Source organism: Copadichromis virginalis, linkage group LG15, assembly GCF_057382275.1.
Source record: "Copadichromis virginalis isolate Kocher_CV1m ecotype Utaka linkage group LG15, C_Virginalis_male_GT1.1, whole genome shotgun sequence".
Classification (NCBI taxonomy): Eukaryota; Metazoa; Chordata; class Actinopteri; order Cichliformes; family Cichlidae; genus Copadichromis; species Copadichromis virginalis.
The window spans coordinates 23,736,589-23,756,689 of NC_140632.1; the positions used below are offsets into that span (position 1 = coordinate 23,736,589).

Consider the following 20,101-nt stretch of genomic DNA (forward strand, 5'->3'; position numbering starts at 1 on the left):
GAACGATTTGGATGGTAAGCGAACTGTAGTGGGTCCAGTGTGTCTGGTAGTGAAGAAATGATGAAGTCTCTGACCAGGCGTTCAAAGCACTTCATCACTACTGAGGTGAGGGCTACAGGGCGGTAGTCATTGAGAGAAGCAGGGTGGGGTTTCTTCGGGACAGGAACAATGATGGACTCTTTGAAGCATGTGGGGATCACCGACTGAGATAAAGAGATGTTGAATATCTCAGTGAATATCTAATTTGTGCTTTGGACTGTCACCAGATTTCTAGAAGTTTCTTGCCAGTCAGCAACTATCTTGGCAACACCACTTGAGTTTGTGTGTTGCATGCTAACATCCTTATCATATGTGTAATAATACTAAAGCGTCATCTTATGCACACACAAAAAACAAATATGGCTCCTTCGTGCAGGGTTTTCTGGTATGTTCATTTATGCTTCCCAATTTAAAAAAAAAAGAAAAAAAAAAAGAAAAAGCAAAGTTCTTGCTTCTCAGCCACTGCGGCCACATCCTCACCGTTTTTTAGGCAGTTATATAAACATACTGTGAGTGAGTCATAAGCTTAAATACAATAGTTGAAGGAACAAAAACTTAATGTTTAAAAATACCAGTCAAATCTGATTAAAGTAAATAAATAATAAGTATACAATGTAGTTTTAAGACTTCTCAATGTTTCGTAACATTAATGTTCTATGAACTCGTGAGTCCAGAAATCTGAATGTCATGAAAAGTATTTATTATTCGTGTATTATTATTTTACAATACAAGGTTGTTTTTTTCCTGATACTTCATGCAAACCACATTTCTCCAGGCCTGTCCTAATCAGCTTACTCAGTATCACTAGATCCAATGCTGCTCCTCCAGCAGAGCACACAAAAGTAGGAGAGACCAGAGATGCCATGGCTTAGTTAGGAGACTGTTTGCTTCAAGGCCACTAGAGGGTGCTGCCATAAAACTACAATAAATGAATTGACCTTTTGACCTGCTCACACTCTGTTACACACACACACACACACACACACACACACACAAAGAGATTCTAGGTCTGACCAACCGTCTCCACCGTGGGCAAAAAGATGACAGTCAATAAAATTCTAAAATTTTATTTATAAACACAATGAATAGTAGTTAGAAGTCCAGTGTCCCATTTAGGTACAAAGTAAAAACACACAGTCCAAGGCCAGAGCCAGCTATGCCACAAAGCCAGTTGCACTCCACACGTTGTTCACTTCAACAGGGGTAGCAATTGTCCTCTGAGACCCACCACCCTGTAAGTAGAAAGCCTGCACAGAGCGACAAAATAAGACAATTCACTATATAATTCACAGCCCATCCATCCCAAACATATCAGATCATTAGAGGTTTTGTCACATTACATACCTGCACTGAGAGACAAAATAGCACAGCAGTGTTTGTAATGTGGGCTATAAGTAGACTAGCATATCAGTGCAATCAATTACACCTGCCTCCAATTAGTCCAGCCCTTTTACAGTCATTGACTGGGTGAGAAAACACGAGCAAATCAACCCAAGAGACAAGCAGGAAGACTCTCTGAAGGCTCCTGTGGCTGCACAGGCAGTCTTACAATTACGAGGTTGGAGAGTTGTTGTTTCAAAATGTTCACACTGATTTCACATGCTCATTAACTCACAACCAGCTGACCATATATATTTCTGCTGCTGAGCTGCTTTTTGATGGAGATTTTCTGAATTTATTTTGCTACCATAAGAGCAGACTCCATGCTGAAAGCATGTGCACTGTCACTTGCAATGAGTGGCACTAATGACGCTAAATTTAATTACAGGTCATGGACAGCCTTCATAAATGCTCATATTACTCACCCACACTGAATTCCAGCACAGGTTCATCTGGGTCCTGACTATTTCCTGCAAAGTAACACAAACGTCATCAGAACATTAAGTCAGAGAAACAACATTTGGAGCTTTTGTACATGATAAATTATACTGCAGTAGTAAAACAAAGTCAAGCAGCAGTACATTTATTAAAATCACCTTCAGCTGTAATATTTAAACTGATTTAGTGTCAATTTAGATTATGTTTAGATTAAAATGAAACTAGTACCCTTGTAATGTCTTTTTAAATTAGAGGTAAATATTTGTATATTTTTTACATAATATAATTATATTTACTGGATTTTCTCTCTATTGTAGTTTAGTATTATAGTTATTACTTGTTTTTTATTGACTTGTCTTGTTTTTACAATGATTTGCTCTGAATGCAGCCTTTAAAGAAAAGACTATCTGTTCAGTAACTATCCATCAGACTGGGTCCATGTTACCAGCCAAATGGGTAATAATTAAAGTAAGTTTTGAATTACGTATATTTGGGTGTTTAGGTGACACTTTTGCAAAAAAAATATATATAATTAGGTTTAAAAGAACTAAACATGTATGTATTTAAAAACAATAAGTGTGTTAGAATTACTACAGCAACAGGTTGTAGCTCACTGTACTATTTTTGAGCACAACTTTGGTGCTTTTGCCTCATTTTTAAATCAGTGATCCCAGTAGCACAGTCTAAGCAGAGACCTCAGTGCTTGGCAAACAATCAATAGAATCAATATAATTATTAAAAAGAAACAAAATAAATGCCAACCATATAAAAAAAAACATAAACTTAAGGAAAAAACTAAACTTGATTTTGTGTCTTTAGGCTATTGTTAACAGCAAGCATGAGGTTAGTGCATATGTATTATTATTGGAAAGATTACTGCAAAGAAAAAAAGGTTGAACCAGGAGGGGGCGATATTGCTCTTCTTACCATGAGTTACATGCAGGCTATTACTTACCATGTCACTCACATTTATTTCACAAAACAGCTGAACCCACTTAATTCGATTTAATTGTATTTATGCAGAGCTGAATCACAACAACAGTCTCCTCGAGGTGGTATAGATTGTAAGGTAGAAAGTCTACAATTAAAAAGAAAAAACCTCAATACAGTGGGAAGGAACAACTCACTTTTAACAGGAAGCACCCTCTGGCAGAACCACGGTCAGGGAGGGGCAGCCCGCTGCGACCCTTTGGGGATGAGGAGACGAAAAAGGGGACAAAAGACACACTGTGGACGAGAGCCAGAGATGAACAAGAACTAATTATTGAATGCAGAGAGGTGTATAAACACATGGTGGGAATCCCCCAGCAGGGTAGTCCCAGGGTAACTAAGGGAGGATTCATGGTCACCTGATTCAGCCCTAGCTATATGCGTTGGCAAAAAGGTAACTTTGAAACTTAATCTTAAAAGTAGAGATAGTGTCCGTCTCCTGCATTCAAACTGGGAGCTGGTTCCACAGAAGGATGATCCCCTTCTACTTCTAAATATCCTAAAAACCACAAGGAAGCCCACAGTCTGAGAGCAAACTATCAAACTACGAGGTCTTTAAAATAAGATGATTATTCAAGACCTCATGTGTGATGGGAAGGATTCTGAATTTGATGCTGGACCCACAAATCATAAAAGAGAAACACTAACTCACACACACCAGAAAGTGCCAAGAATTATAATTATATGTAATTTAGTTTTGCGTTCCTTTATAATGCTTTCAACTATACAAATAAGACACTTCATGGGGGCGCCTGAGCCTTGTAGACACAACAAATACTGAACAAACCTCATGCGCCCTGTTGTTGACAAAACGATAAAAATGAATGTGTACTTCTGTCTTATTTAGGTCATTTTTGTAGTTTTTGTAGACAGACTACTGTAATTTCTCAATAAAATGTCGCTTATTATCGCTCACTCTCAAGAACAAAAACGTGAGTAATTTCCCAGTAGCTCACCATATTTGGGATCTTCTAACATCCACACTTCATGTTTAAACGGTGGTGCGGAGGCGGTGTACCGTCGCAGGCCGGATGTAGCATTCGGCGCGGTGTGCCTTTTTTTTCAGTTGCTAAGCAACAGATTTGTCCCGCCCCTTTCGTTATGACGAGCCGGGCCAGTCCTTTGACTGGTGACGTTTCTTTGTAACGTCACCTGACGTTACAAAGAAACCTTAAACCGACCTTATATATAGACCTGGCTGTTCAGTTGAAACGCATTCACACAGCGGGACAGCAGCGCTTTAAACGTTCAAACACGGAGTTTAACACAAAACAACATTTTAGACATAAAAAACAAAAAAGTGAAATGGCAAGCTCGAACTGTAACACAATGACAAATGATGAAACAGTTCAGACCAATGGGGATAATTCAGTACATGCTTTGGTATCCCTCTTGAATAACTTGTTCAGTAGTTTTTCGATCAAGCAGTGGGGAGAGCTTATCTCAGGCTATCCGGATTGCTTCACTGCTAAGCGGCTTGTAGGTTTTGTAGAGGACGTCATGGACCTGTGTGCACAGTCAGTAGCAGTATCACCACTGAGGTCTTCCCAGAACTCCCCTGTACATGAAAACTGTTCTGTCCACACCACTACTGGCAAAACGGTTTTGTCACGTGTGAAATTTTTGGACGATTCTGCTGAGCAGGAGTTTGATACAGCACAGAATATAGATGCTAACAGCCAAGAAACAGCTAACACAGAAGAAAGCTGTCAAAATGCTGACCAACACAGTGCTGCAAAACCAGAAAACAATCCAATTCCAGATCCCCAGCAGCAGAAATCCTGTGTTGAACATGAAGCCAGCATCCCACCGTTAACAAACGTAAGTCAAACGGAGTCATATAAAAAGATACAGCATCACAGATCTTCTGTAGACTGTGAGCCACCTGAAAAAACCTTAGACTTTGAAAGATGGTTAGAGACATTAATTCAGGCTGTGCTTTCAAAGCTTGGTAAACTTTTAAAGTGCCCTCATTCTCACCAAAAACGTTTGTTGGATCTACTCTTGGACAAATTCAAGGGGATGGATTTGCATTTAGACCGAAAAGTGCAGAATTATTTTGACTGCATTGCTAATGCGATTTTCACTGATATTTGTGACAAATTACATAAATTGTCACTAATATCATTGAAAATGGGGAGGAGTGGGGAGGAGGATTCAATGAATTTAATGGAACAACCAATATTTAATATCATAACTACTTCAGTATTCCAAGAACACCTGTTGGCAGTAACAGTTACTGATATACTGGAATCATATGAAAAGAAAGAAAGATGCAGATTTTCAGTGGAAATCTTTGTGGAAGGACTGATTTCCCAGGTTTCAAAAAAATCAGGCACAGTCTTCAGCATTGAAAGTGCTGAAGCTATCTCCAACCGGCTTACCATGAAAATCTGGACTGAAATCAGGGCCAGATACGACAAAATCCCACCAGAGAAGTTCAAGAAACTCAGCGAGAGGGTTTTCAAATCCCTCTGTAAAAGATGGAAGCATGCATCTTTGGTGACATTCTGGCAATTAAACTTCCAAGATCTTGATGAAGATATTGTTAAAACTTTCAAAAGAAAGATATTCACAGAACCAAGTTGCATATCTAAGTGCTTCTCATCGGTGCGGGCATTTTTTGGGAGGTGTAAGGGAAGAAACAAAGTTTCCACTTTATAGTGACATCGTGATATCAACAGCAAAATATTTTCTAAAACTCACTGGACACTTTAAATGAGCTAGTTTTACATTTAGATCAGATCAAGTCATTTTTGAAATCCCCAGGAATGGTCGCGGCAGATGGCCACCCCGCCCTGAGCCTGGTTCTGTCGAAGGTTTCTTCCTCTTAAAAGGGAGTTTTTCCTTCCCACTGTCGCCTCGTGCTTGCTCAGAGGGGTTTGTTCTTTTGGGGTTTTCTTTTTAATACTGTAAGTTGTTACCTTACAGTGTGAAGCACCTTGAAAACACCATTGTTTCCTTTGGTGCTATACAGATTGAAGTGACTTGCACTGATAACATAACTAAGCTGGGACTTTAATTTAACATCAATAAAATTATAAAAATATTACATCTTGATTTCTGCTTGTTTTCATTGTCTGTGACTTAATGAATACAAATGTGTAATTTAACAGATTCTTTCTTTATGTTAGTCTGACCGGTGATTCCACGTTGGCCTTAGGTGTTGGCGCGGATACGCTGCAGCCCCTGAGCCATTAATGGCCCAGCACACTACAGTAAAAACAAAACAACAGCCATCTGTCCAACTAGGAAAGGAAAATAATAAACTGCCTCCTTGGAGGCAACCTGACTCAAAACAGTTGCAGTCCAACTCAGACCGACTGCAATTACTCTCAGGCAGATTGATGAAGATCTGCAAATAACTGTTGTCTAATTTATAAACGCAGACAGATTGCCAACACGTCTGTTCACAATAGAGGACTGTACTTACATGGTTGCAAACTGGTTGTTATCTTGCTTATATGAAAACATTGCTTTGGAGCAATGAAACTCAAACACATTCATTTTTAAAATGCTTCAAAATGAAATTTTGAAGCATTTGGCTTTATGCTTTGAAAGTGCCGTTGTGAGTGGGAGTGTGAAATCCTTACTTGATGTGTTCCCTTTGCCTTTACTGTTTTCAGTTTTATCAGTTTTCAGTTTTATTTGTCATATGCAAGTTAGCACAGGGTCAACATTGCAATGAAATGTGTTTGACGAGCAGCAGTCACTCAGCAGCATGGTACAGTAGAAGAAAATATAATAAAATATAATAAAATAAAATAAAAAATAGAAAAATAGTAAAGAGCAAAATATTTGAAAGACGTGGTAAAAGAGAAAAGATGACTAAATATATATATATATGTATCTATAAATATATGTACACTAGTGATTAAATAAGAAAATCTTGAAAAGAAATATGACGGGAGGTCAGATGGGATATTGCACAGGAATGAGCAGCAGAAAATTACAGTATTACTCAGACTTTTAATAGTCATATTGTCAGTTTTGGCCGACGGTCATGGGTCACTTCCACTAAAATAGCACGAGACTGGAGTAAAATGTACTTTATTAATGAGAACACATGGTGATACAGCAAAGAATCCAACCCTTCTGAAAAGCAAATGGCTTCCTGTTATACTCTACCTGATTCAGGTGAGCATCTGGAATAGACCAAGTCTGGGGGTCAGCAAACCAAAGGGAAACAAAACCCTCCCCATAAGAAAACCACTACAATATAACCAACACGTTCTCACTCCCAAAGCGTAACATCATAGACATATGAAGATTTGTAACAAGTCCTATAAATAACTCCATAACATATAAACTTCAGTCTCTTCTATATACATTAAAACAGCGGTCCCCAACCTTTTTTGCGCCACGGACCGGTTTATGCCCGACAATATTTTCACGGACCGGCCTTTAAGGTGTCACAGATAAATACAACAAAATAAAACTAGTACCGGTACCGGAAAAAAAGAAGATTTATTCATAACACACGTGAAAGACCCAGGAAAACAGAGTTAACGATAAAAACGATAACAAAATAACGATAAAAAACGATAAAAACTCTGAAAACCATACATTTCACACCCGAGCCTCATCTCTCGACCAAACGACGGTCCGTGGCCCGGCGGTTGGGGACCGCTGCATTAAAACACCTTAACCACAGTTAGGTTTCAGCCCTCGCTGACTCAGAACAAAGTAAGACAATCAGAGTTCGATTGGTTTTTACTTGTGCAGGGGAAGCCTGGTCGGATTCTCAGAGTTGCAAGCAGAGGCGGAGCCAGACATTTGAAACACCCGGGGCTTAGCCCAAAAGGGTAGTATGCATGTGGGATTTTTTTTTTTTTTTTTTTGGGGGGGGGGGGGGGGGGGGGTTAGAAATGAGTGAAAGATTAATAGGCTCTGTTTTGAGTTTTGTTCAAAAAAGAATGTCTTCTTATAGGGAAAAATATATATCACATGTGCAGGACACCTTAAACTAGTTTTTTAATTAAGCAGCAAGGCAGAACAAAGTCAGGGCTGTATCAAGACATGAGGACTAAACCCCAATTCAACCAGACCCAGAACTGATCCAGAATTAAAACAGGACTACAAGAGTTCAAAATCAGGAGTACTTGGGATTTAACCAGACAGAACCACAATCAGAACTAGATGATAGTAGCACTAAAAATCATCATAGACCTGCACTACACTTGTTTAATTCTACCAAAGTCCACTATTTAGATTGAGAAAAGTTTATATAATTATTTAGCCTTGTTGTGCGAACAAGCCTGCATAACTTAATAAATATAGAATTTGAAAAATAACAAACCTAAAAAGAAACACTAGGTACGAGATACATGAGGACCTATGATACGGTGATACTTTTGGTAAACAACCATTTGACTAACATGTGTGTCTCACCTGCTCTTGTTCATCTCTGTTCTGTCCTCATTCTCCATCTCCCTCTCTGTTCCTCTCTCTCCCTCTGTGTGCTGACAATCATCAAATATACAGGTGAAACCAGATATTTACAAACTCTTCAGATAAAAACACAAACACTTTTTTAATTGCAACATCAAATCAGACTAAATGTTTATTTTTTTTGATTGATAAATATAAAAAACACATTTGTTAACTTTAAGAGTAAAGAGAGAAACTATCTGTATTTCTTAATTGTAAATGGCACCAAATTGTATTCAAAATTGAGCCACACTTATGGAGGTCCACAGTTCTTCTCCTGGTGTTTTGGTTGATATCGCTTGGTTTTCCCATTTCAAAGAAACAGGCTCTGTGTTTTGCCTTATATGCATCCACAGCTGTGCCACCACTTTACTCACATGGACTCTACTAACCTATCAGAAGCTTCTTCAGCTCAGAATGGAATCGTCTGGAGTTTTCTTATTAATTAACAATAAACTTAGTGTATATGTACTCCTAAATTTGATGAAAGTGATAAAAATAGATCTCTCTCTCTCTTTATTCTGACATTTAACTAATTCAAAATATATTTCAATATTTATCTAAAACAAAAATTTACTCTAAATTGATGTTGTACAGTAAAAATATTTTATGTTTTCTCCCTAAAGTGTATGTAAATATCTGGTTACAAATGTGAATATCCTGCTGTGTACTGAAACCCCTCTTGTTTTGCATAGAAATATACTGAACAACATACAAAGCATAATATATAAAATAACATTTACCTGAGTTTTTTCTTTGAAAGAACCCTCTAATGTCCATTCTTATATTTCAGTACATAACTGAAACCGATTTAGTCGGGGAGGGTAAGAACTGAAAATATGAAATAAACACACGTAAGCTAAGAATCTCTTAAAAAAATAGCATTTGTTCGGCTTTTCATTTCGCCATTTGTTGATTCACTTGAAGAGCGAGTAACGTAATATTGGTCAAGTGATCAGTTTGATATCAATCTTTCATGATGCACCGTCATATTTACATTATTTGTACAGTAGGAATGATTTGCTTTGGTACCTGGTCAAACTTAAGCTCTCCTTAGTATGGCTGGCTCCGTTTCTCCAACAGCGCACTCACTGCTGGCAGCAGCTGCCCCACCCCCTCTCTCAGTCGCTTAGTGACTGAGCTCGGATCATACCAATATCAGGGGGGATTCACGCACAGTCGTAAATTCCCACAGTGTGCACTATGTGCTTCGAATATTGTGTGTACTTTTTGTTTTATACAGTTGTCAGCCAGGCATCTAACTATGAAAAAATTACACTCCAAAAGACCCCGGGCTTCTGACAAAACAACCCGGGCTTAAGCCCAGTAAGCCACCCCCACGCTCCGCCCCTGGTTGCAAGCTCTACACCCAAACTCAGACAACTCCAACTCCAGCCTCCACTCGCAGCCTTTTATTGAATGAAAACAGTTACACAACCGCCCATTGTAAACCCCATATGTTGTGTGGTAAAAGCTAAGGCACTGTGTGTGTGTGTGTGTGTGTGTGTGTGTGAGTGAGAGAGAGTGTATGTGTGTCTGTATACGTGACTTCCTGCTTACAAACGTTTTAACCGCATCTCTAGTCATAAAAGGGTCATCTCCCCTCAACCTCGTATATGGCTTAACCTCTCTAACAGTCCACCATTTACATGGTGAGCCCATAAAGGGCAGGAAGTGAACACTCCTTACCAAATAAGGAAACCAGAATCTTACTTAGATTGTGCCTGCAGTTGAAAACTATAGCTAGTAACATCCCCAACATCCTACATGTGGGGGAGGAACAGAAAATATCTGAACATACAGTTCAAGACAAGGTCCAAGCACAATAATGACAACTTTTAACAAAATCACTCCAACACACACTCCCCTAGCCTGGCACATTGGTTTTCTCCAGGAGCTCATAAGCAGGTGATTGAGCTGCTTTTACTCTTTACAAAGTGAGTACTGTTAACACTTCTCTTTTTACATATACAACTAATTTAGGTTACAGACAAATGATTAAATGTGAACAGCTCTAACACAGGTTCTTTTCCTGACACGGGTAGGATGGCCAGTCCCCCTGTCTCTTCACCTTTAACGAGTCACTTAAATAACAACCCAAAAAGCCTAATAAAGAATCACAATCAACCAGTGTGTGTTTTTCTTCATTACGGTTTTTAAATACAAATCAGTCAGTCAATTAATAAAAATACAAGTAAGGGTAATGGAACCCCTGGTCTCCATTACACACATAAATACCATAAAGACACTAAGTCGTAGAGCTCTGAACTCCTTGCTTCTATGATATTTACACTTCTTCTTGGCCTTCTCCTTCACTCTGAGTCACTCCAGGATAAACGCATCAGCTCAGACATACAATAATTAAAATATGTGTAGGTGACCGTTTGGCAGAAGACGATGTCGAGGCGGTACTGCAGTGACACGTCCGTGGCTATCGTCGGGGCGGTGTCCTGCATCAGAAGGAAGTCAATAGACTTCTTGGCTTTGTTGCTCATCATGGCGCTGTAGTCCGTGGGCGTGGCCTGCAAAAAGTGTAAATAAACCATCAGAGACCAAACACAAATATGCCTTCCAACCACTAGTTTAGACAACATCTTGCAAAGAGTGTGTATTTCAGAGTGCAGTTGTTTTTAAATTTGACAGAAACAGAAATAAAGACGGAAGAGAAGGACAACAGGGAAAGCAGAAGCACCGACACACTGAAATCTTTTAGGGTCAAGCTCCAGAACTAGCCACAAATCCTGCTGGAAAGAACCTAAAAATACTTAAAAATACTTGCAGAGATCGAATGGAGCCGTTAACTCAAAAGCCTGGTGTCAGGCATGTTCTTTAATAAATAAGAAACGAGCTGATATGTTACAGACCCCAGTCTTTACGTAAAGAAAAAGCTGACATTTAGAGAGAGAGGTCTGGGCTTCTCTGCTTGGGCTGCTGCCCCCGCGACCCGGCTCCGGATAAAGTGGAAGAAAGTGGATGGATGAATGAATCTTGAAAATGAACAAGTCTTCCAGTACAGAGTAAAATGTGAGAGTGAAAATATTGCGTGTACTTAAAACCCCTGGAGGGTCTTGGGTCGATTTGTGGCTATTTTCAAATTTTGATTACATGCCATTTGCACAGTGTTGAATGGACTATAGCCAAATTCTCCAAAAAAAAAGTTTGATATGATTTTATTTCAAAATTCAAGTCTGACTTCCTTCAATTAGCTTCAGTGGCTAAGCTACAGACAAACTTACACTATTGTGCTTAGTGGTCGATTTGTGCCCCATTGAAACCCATTATAAACGCTATTTTTCACTGCAAATTAATTACGGTCAAAGGGATCGTTGATGTTTAGCGTTCATTTTCATTTTGCAGGACGGGCCTTAGAGTTGTAATGTTTTTATTTGTCCACCGGGTGACGCCCTTGCTCCACATTTGACCCCGGGCTGGAAAACAGCGGGCTGCTTAGATAGACCTGCGGGAAATGAAGCCTCATTTCCGGCGTGCAGCAGCGGCTTCGCCCGCTGATCGGGCGGGACAATTTTTTGGTCCCTAGGACCGTGAGAGGGTGCTTTTTTTTTTTTTTTTTTTTTTTAGTCAACAGGAAATGACGTATTTGTTGTCACGTGGTATCGGGCGTGTGTGCTGGAAAAACGGGTCCCCGGTGATCGTGCCCCGGTAACAATGGCGTGTCCAGTGGGGTGGCCTGGGGGGGCACAGGCCACCCCCCAAACCAGACTGGCCACCCCAGGTGCCACCCCAAAGGCAAAACAATAAAATTCAATCAAATATCAAATGTCCGATTATGTTTTCACGGTGACGCTCAGATATCCGAGTGTAAGTGAATGCAGCATCGCTTCTGCGCTATGCGCATCATGTTAGCAAAGGTAGGAGAGCCAAGCACGAAAGATGGCACTGCAGGAAACAATTTTTCGGTGAAAGAAAATGAGGACAGAATAAATGTCCCGGTAAGTAATATCAAGTTTGTTGAGTTTAGTAAACTTCGGTGAAATTAGAATACCAAGGAAAAAAATAACACTTAAAGAATTATTGCAGCTGTGGAATATTTCAGACAGTATGCTACTGAGGGCAGCTAACATAAGAGTTATGCGTTATAAGATATAATCTAAGTCGTAACATTGCTGTATGGAGCTGCAGATTTGGTTGCAGGTTAACATAGCTGGACTGGCCATCGGGCATACCGGGCATATCCCCAGTGACTTATTTTTTATTTTTTTTGTAATGGCATGAACAATGAGAGGTGGTGGATTGGCCAGATGCAGGTCGATGTGTAGAAATAACTCCGTTGTTTGGTGGTGGCTATGACGGGGCTTCCACAGAGGCAACAGGTGGATGAGGGAAGGGGAGGCAGGAGGAGAGACCCGAAGCAGCCACCAGTCCGAGTGTCAGGTGAACTGAACTTCAGGTAAGAAGTTATGACCTGCAGTCTATCTGGGTCAGATATAAACCAAGTTTAGGTGGAGTTTATTTTCATGTTGCTGACTTTTTACTGTCAGTTGCAATAACTCATACTGCGTTCTAGCCAGTTTGACGGAGTTTTTATACAGCTGGGTGGGTGCTATGATGTTACTGATAGTGAACTTTATTTTATTCATAAGGTTAGTAGAGTTGCCAACGGCTCCTTAAAAAAATGGAATGGTCCCTCATTCAGAGAAAATATTACACGTTTCGTATTGAGCTGAGAAGAGACGCAGTTTGTCCCGGACTTTAGCTAGAATGGAAAAAAGACACAAAGCTGGATTTATTCTGTCTTTATGCTGCACAGCTGCCTCTTCTCTCATTCTCTCCCCCTCCCTCTCCTGTTGCTACTTCAATCATGAAACTGATCAATGATCAGCTGATTGGCTTTTCTCTCTTGTTTATCGCCCACTTTGCGCCAGAAAGAGGAAACCAGCAGATGTTGCGCTAAACAACAGCAGCACGTTTAAGCTTGATCGGCTGTTGTTAGAATGTATTTAATATTAATTTCTAGTATCAGCTGATGTTTGCTGGAGCCACAGCTGTAAAGCTGCTGGTCATGATGTCTGTTTAGATATGTGGTGAGAGGGAAACATGAAGATGAAACCAGGAGATGTCCTTACTGAACCATCAGAGCTGAACAGGTGATGGAGAAACAGGTTTACCTTTTAGGTGACATGAATGAGTTGAAGGGAAGTTATGAACTGTTTCTGAGAGACAAATAACACCAGGATCCTTTTTTATGTAGCAGACAGCTGGTAACTGTGCAGGGGCGGGTCTAGCAAAGTTTTGCCAGGGGGCCAGGTAGGGCATTAACAGGGAAAGGTGGGCACAAAGAAATACTTTTCTTTCTTATTCTCATTTAAAATACCTAGTTTTTATTAAATAATTATCTAAATCTTACAACCAAAGTTTTTATCTGACGTAAAATGTATAGAAATCATACATATACCAACAAGACTGTACATCACTGTCACAACAGGGTTTGTTTTCAGTCAAAGTCTTTATGGCTTTACTACCTGGTGGGTCGGTCTGTAGTAAAAATGCCCAATTTTTTTGTCCCAGTCCAGCCCTGCAGGTTAATACTGGCAGTGTCACCATGCCAGCTGACTGTATTTTATCATCAGCCAGTGTTGTTCTTTATCAATATTACCAAAGTTTACGATAAGGCAGCATAGAAAGTATTTACTTGCTTTCAGGTTTCATTCAAATGTTAGTCTTTTCAGTTGTTTCCCCACTTTTTTCCTGTTTCAAAATCAAACACCAGTTTGTGAGAAGATTATCTTCTTTTTTTAACAGGCAGATAAAGTTTTGCATTGGCATTGGCTAATTTGTCAATTGTTTGTTACAAATGTTCGTATTTTAATTTTCAAAAATGTTTTTGCCCAAAACATATGTGCACTATATGTCAGTAAAAATACTATGCAAATATTGTTGTCCTTGACTGCTGAGTAAACACTGACAAAGCACTGATTGTATCTCTTGTACTTTATCAACGCAGTATCTAAAAACTTTGCACCGTAGTGGTTAAAATCTCATTCTAATAAGAGTTAAAAGTGCATTTGGTTATTAGGTTTATAGGATTATTGAATTATGGTTAAGGGTTGGTAGAATTTTTTTTTAAAACATTATCTGCCAATTAAATCTGCCACCCTTCTCCAAATCTGTGCCCCTACCTGGCCCCCCCAACAAAAATTTTCTAGACACGCCACTGTACACAGATGGTCTGAATTTGTGAAGCGAGTGGTATCGCATTTATCGCAGTCGGCTCCTCGTTGTTTTTTCTAAGCCACGATTAGGCTCATTGAGAGCAGGCATGTGCATGCAGACAGTGTTTGTTTTTACATCTGGTGGGTAACGTCCCTCCCTATATTTTTGGAACAGTACCTCTGAAGCTTGATTTAGATTTCTGCAGGAAATTTACGTTCTAACTTCAGATGTAACACCTCTTAACACTAAACCGGTCCATCATGCTGTTGTTTCCAGTTACAGCGTATATTTCCTGCTGAAGCATATTTCAGGCATAAGACAGAAACATTACAAAAATATACACCTGCAGGCCACTCTATTGTCTTTATTTGACTAAATGCACTAAATTGCTGCCACAAGCTTTTGAACACATGTACCTAATAAAGTGGCTGGTGAGTGTCCTCAGTTCCAGCTCGGATACAGATGTGTCGGTGTGTTTTTGTTCCCTGCAGTAGTGCCCTCTCCAGCTCAGTCATCATCCACATACCCCAGGACACTGTCCGAGCCAAAGAGATCATCGCCTACGTCAACACGCTGAAGACTCAGGTCAGCTATTACGCAGAGAGGCTGTCTCAAGCTGCCAAAGACCAATCGGCCAGCAGACTGGAGTGGACGCTCGCCAGTCTGGTTGACAAGGTACTAAAAGTGTTTGACGTTACGTGGGGACGCTTCATATTTCATTCATACCCTCTTCCTTTCAGACCCGTCAGCTGGTGACAGTGTGCGGCTGCAAGCTGCTAGCTTCAGCTATTTAGGCCCTGAACGCAGTACGAGTACATCGCAACCAAAGCTTCTCCTTCCGCTGAGTCTGAACAAGTAGTGCTCCGCAATGACCAGGATACGCTGAGAGCAAAGTACAGCGGTCACAACAGCCAGTCGTCACTGCACGTGGACTGGCACGAAGAGGAGTGGGTGAGTTGATCAGCAGTTATTGGCTGTTTTCTGATTCCAGATTTTTTATTTCTTTAGCATGACAACAGACAAGCTTAGTTTCTTGGCACACATTGTGGATACAGCTTGATATCTTAACTACACTCTGAACTCTGTTTTTCTTTTCTTGTTGCTTCTTCTTCTTCTTGAGTCATCCCTCTCATGTTGATTTCCAGCTCAGGTCACTCCTTACTTTTAAGAAGTTGGAGGATTCGTGAGCAGATTTTTCCTTCACCATATCAGCCGACTTTATTCTATGAGAAAATACTCTTAAATGACTCGTCTTTAAAAAGTGTTCAGTGTTTTATGTCTGGTCTGTGTGTCATCTTTGTCTTTACAATGTTGCAGCAATACTTTAGTAATGATATGATATGATATGATATGATATACCTTTATTAGTCCCACAAGGGGAAATTTAAATGTTGGTTTAGTGTAAGCTCAGCTTTTTAACTAATGTAAGAAGTGTTATGACTGACTCGTTTTTAATACCTAAATCTGGCCTCAGTGCACAAACCTAAATGAATCGGTACATATGAAAGCGCCCAAGTCACGAGCTGTGTTCAAGGACATGGATAAAACAAAAAGGTTCAAATTTGTGCCCAAAAACCCCACAAATCAGTGTCACTGTTTTAAAATCTGCTGCGAGACCGCTCTAAATGTCAGCTTTTTCTTTACGTAAAGACTGGGGTCTGTAACATATCAGCTCGTTTCTTATTTATTAAAGAACATGCCTGACACCAGGCTTTTGAGTTAACGGCTCCATTCGATCTCTGCAAGTATTTTTAAGTATTTTTAGGTTCTTTCCAGCAGGATTTGTGGCTAGTTCTGGAGCTTGACCCTAAAAGATTTCAGTGTGTCGGTGCTTCTGCTTTCCCTGTTGTCCTTCTCTTCCGTCTTTATTTCTGTTTCTGTCAAATTTAAAAACAACTGCACTCTGAAATACACACTCTTTGCAAGATGTTGTCTAAACTAGTGGTTGGAAGGCATATTTGTGTTTGGTCTCTGATGGTTTATTTACACTTTTTGCAGGCCACGCCCACGGACTACAGCGCCATGATGAGCAACAAAGCCAAGAAGTCTATTGACTTCCTTCTGATGCAGGACACCGCCCCGACGATAGCCACGGACGTGTCACTGCAGTACCGCCTCGACATCGTCTTCTGCCAAACGGTCACCTACACATATTTTAATTATTGTATGTCTGAGCTGATGCGTTTATCCTGGAGTGACTCAGAGTGAAGGAGAAGGCCAAGAAGAAGTGTAAATATCATAGAAGCAAGGAGTTCAGAGCTCTACGACTTAGTGTCTTTATGGTATTTATGTGTGTAATGGAGACCAGGGGTTCCATTACCCTTACTTGTATTTTTATTAATTGACTGACTGATTTGTATTTAAAAACCGTAATGAAGAAAAACACACACTGGTTGATTGTGATTCTTTATTAGGCTTTTTGGGTTGTTATTTAAGTGACTCGTTAAAGGTGAAGAGACAGGGGGACTGGCCATCCTACCTGTGTCAGGAAAAGAACCTGTGTTAGAGCTGTTCACATTTAATCATTTGTCTGTAACCTAAATTAGTTGTATATGTAAAAAGAGAAGTGTTAACAGTACTCACTTTGTAAAGAGTAAAAGCAGCTCAATCACCTGCTTATGAGCTCCTGGAGAAAACCAATGTGCCAGGCTAGGGGAGTGTGTGTTGGAGTGATTTTGTTAAAAGTTGTCATTATTGTGCTTGGACCTTGTCTTGAACTGTATGTTCAGATATTTTCTGTTCCTCCCCCACATGTAGGATGTTGGGGATGTTACTAGCTATAGTTTTCAACTGCAGGCACAATCTAAGTAAGATTCTGGTTTCCTTATTTGGTAAGGAGTGTTCACTTCCTGCCCTTTATGGGCTCACCATGTAAATGGTGGACTGTTAGAGAGGTTAAGCCATATACGAGGTTGAGGGGAGATGACCCTTTTATGACTAGAGATGCGGTTAAAACGTTTGTAAGCAGGAAGTCACGTATACAGACACACATACACTCTCTCTCACTCACACACACACACACACACACACACACACACACACACACACACACACACACACACACACAGTGCCTTAGCTTTTACCACACAACATATGGGGTTTACAATGGGCGGTTGTGTAACTGTTTTCATTCAATAAAAGGCTGCGAGTGGAGGCTGGAGTTGGAGTTGTCTGAGTTTGGGTGTAGAGCTTGCAACTCTGAGAATCCGACCAGGCTTCCCCTGCACAAGTAAAAACCAATCGAACTCTGATTGTCTTACTTTGTTCTGAGTCAGCGAGGGCTGAAACCTAACTGTGGTTAAGGTGTTTTAATGCAGCGGTCCCCAACCGCCGGGCCACGGACCGTCGTTTGGTCGAGAGATGAGGCTCGGGTGTGAAATGTATGGTTTTCAGAGTTTTTATCGTTTTTTATCGTTATTTTGTTATCGTTTTTATCGTTAACTCTGTTTTCCTGGGTCTTTCACGTGTGTTATGAATAAATCTTCTTTTTTTCCGGTACCGGTACTAGTTTTATTTTGTTGTATTTATCTGTGACACCTTAAAGGCCGGTCCGTGAAAATATTGTCGGGCATAAACCGGTCCGTGGCGCAAAAAAGGTTGGGGACCGCTGTTTTAATGTATATAGAAGAGACTGAAGTTTATATGTTATGGAGTTATTTATAGGACTTGTTACAAATCTTCATATGTCTATGATGTTACGCTTTGGGAGTGAGAACGTGTTGGTTATATTGTAGTGGTTTTCTTATGGGGAGGGTTTTGTTTCCCTTTGGTTTGCTGACCCCCAGACTTGGTCTATTCCAGATGCTCACCTGAATCAGGTAGAGTATAACAGGAAGCCATTTGCTTTTCAGAAGGGTTGGATTCTTTGCTGTATCACCATGTGTTCTCATTAATAAAGTACATTTTACTCCAGTCTCGTGCTATTTTAGTGGAAGTGACCCATGACCGTCGGCCAAAACTGACAATATGACTATTAAAAGTCTGAGTAATACTGTAATTTTCTGCTGCTCATTCCTGTGCAATATCCCATCTGACCTCCCGTCATATTTCTTTTCAAGATTTTCTTATTTAATCACTAGTGTACATATATTTATAGATACATATATATATATATTTTTTTAGTCATCTTTTCTCTTTTACCACGTCTCTCTAATATTTTGCTCTTTACTATTTTTCTATTTTTTATTTTATTTTATTATATTTTATTATATTTTCTTCTACTGTACCATGCTGCTGAGTGACTGCTGCTCGTCAAACACATTTCATTGCAATGTTGACCCTGTGCTAACTTGCATATGACAAATAAAACTGAAAACTGATAAAACTGAAAACAGTAAAGGCAAAGGGAACACATCAAGTAAGGATTTCACACTCCCACTCACAACGGCACTTTCAAAGCATAAAGCCAAATGCTTCAAAATTTCATTTTGAAGCATTTTAAAAATGAATGTGTTTGAGTTTCATTGCTCCAAAGCAATGTTTTCATATAAGCAAGATAACAACCAGTTTGCAACCATGTAAGTACAGTCCTCTATTGTGAACAGACGTGTTGGCAATCTGTCTGCGTTTATAAATTAGACAACAGTTATTTGCAGATCTTCATCAATCTGCCTGAGAGTGATTGCAGTCGGTCTGAGTTGGACTGCAACTGTTTTGAGTCAGGTTGCCTCCAAGGAGGCAGTTTATTATTTTCCTTTCCTAGTTGGACAGATGGCTGTTGTTTTGTTTTTACTGTAGTGTGCTGGGCCATTAATGGCTCAGGGGCTGCAGCGTATCCGCGCCAACACCTAAGGCCAACGTGGAATCACCGGTCAGACTAACATAAAGAAAGAATCTGTTAAATTACACATTTGTATTCATTAAGTCACAGACAATGAAAACAAGCAGAAATCAAGATGTAATATTTTTATAATTTTATTGATGTTAAATTAAAGTCCCAGCTTAGTTATGTTATCAGTGCAAGTCACTTCAATCTGTATAGCACCAAAGGAAACAATGGTGTTTTCAAGGTGCTTCACACTGTAAGGTAACAACTTACAGTATTAAAAAGAAAACCCCAAAAGAACAAACCCCTCTGAGCAAGCACGAGGCGACAGTGGGAAGGAAAAACTCCCTTTTAAGAGGAAGAAACCTTCGACAGAACCAGGCTCAGGGCGGGGTGGCCATCTGCCGCGACCATTCCTGGGGATTTCAAAAATGACTTGATCTGATCTAAATGTAAAACTAGCTCATTTAAAGTGTCCAGTGAGTTTTAGAAAATATTTTGCTGTTGATATCACGATGTCACTATAAAGTGGAAACTTTGTTTCTTCCCTTACACCTCCCAAAAAATGCCCGCACCGATGAGAAGCACTTAGATATGCAACTTGGTTCTGTGAATATCTTTCTTTTGAAAGTTTTAACAATATCTTCATCAAGAGCTTGGAAGTTTAATTGCCAGAATGTCACCAAAGATGCATGCTTCCATCTTTTACAGAGGGATTTGAAAACCCTCTCGCTGAGTTTCTTGAACTTCTCTGGTGGGATTTTGTCGTATCTGGCCCTGATTTCAGTCCAGATTTTCATGGTAAGCCGGTTGGAGATAGCTTCAGCACTTTCAATGCTGAAGACTGTGCCTGATTTTTTTGAAACCTGGGAAATCAGTCCTTCCACA

At 39.9% G+C, this 20,101-nt stretch overlaps 1 protein-coding gene and 2 long non-coding RNA genes across 5 annotated transcripts; 1 reads left to right on the forward strand and 2 right to left on the reverse strand.

Moving 5' to 3' along the window:
• Positions 1-716: 716 nt before the first annotated feature.
• On the reverse strand, positions 717-3,942 carry LOC146692489 (uncharacterized). Of its 2 annotated transcripts, XR_014915210.1 has the most exons (4): positions 3,804-3,942; positions 2,985-3,084; positions 1,845-1,889; positions 717-1,286 (listed from the first exon to the last, which is right to left on the reverse strand). It is a non-coding gene; the product is annotated as an uncharacterized LOC146692489 (long non-coding RNA). The 2 variants fall into 2 exon arrangements; XR_014915209.1 differs by having other exon boundaries at positions 717-1,889; positions 3,804-3,940.
• Positions 3,943-8,092: 4,150 nt separating this feature from the next.
• LOC146692490 (uncharacterized) lies at positions 8,093-9,388 on the reverse strand. Its single transcript, XR_014915213.1, has 3 exons — positions 9,310-9,388; positions 9,021-9,108; positions 8,093-8,309 (listed from the first exon to the last, which is right to left on the reverse strand). It is a non-coding gene; the product is annotated as an uncharacterized LOC146692490 (long non-coding RNA).
• Positions 9,389-12,043: 2,655 nt separating this feature from the next.
• LOC146692491 (inositol polyphosphate-4-phosphatase type I A-like) lies at positions 12,044-19,765 on the forward strand. 2 transcript variants are annotated; one of them, XM_085432597.1, is made up of 5 exons: positions 12,044-12,227; positions 12,600-12,685; positions 14,940-15,123; positions 15,189-15,399; positions 16,447-19,765. In XM_085432597.1, exons 1-4 carry the CDS (start codon positions 12,105-12,107, stop codon positions 15,240-15,242), a joined length of 447 nt encoding a protein of 148 aa, XP_085288723.1. In that variant the 5' UTR covers positions 12,044-12,104; the 3' UTR covers positions 15,243-15,399; positions 16,447-19,765. The 2 variants fall into 2 exon arrangements, with proteins under 2 accessions (XP_085288723.1, XP_085288722.1); XM_085432596.1 differs by lacking the exon at positions 16,447-19,765 and having other exon boundaries at positions 14,940-15,255.
• The last annotated feature ends 336 nt before the right edge of the window (positions 19,766-20,101 follow it).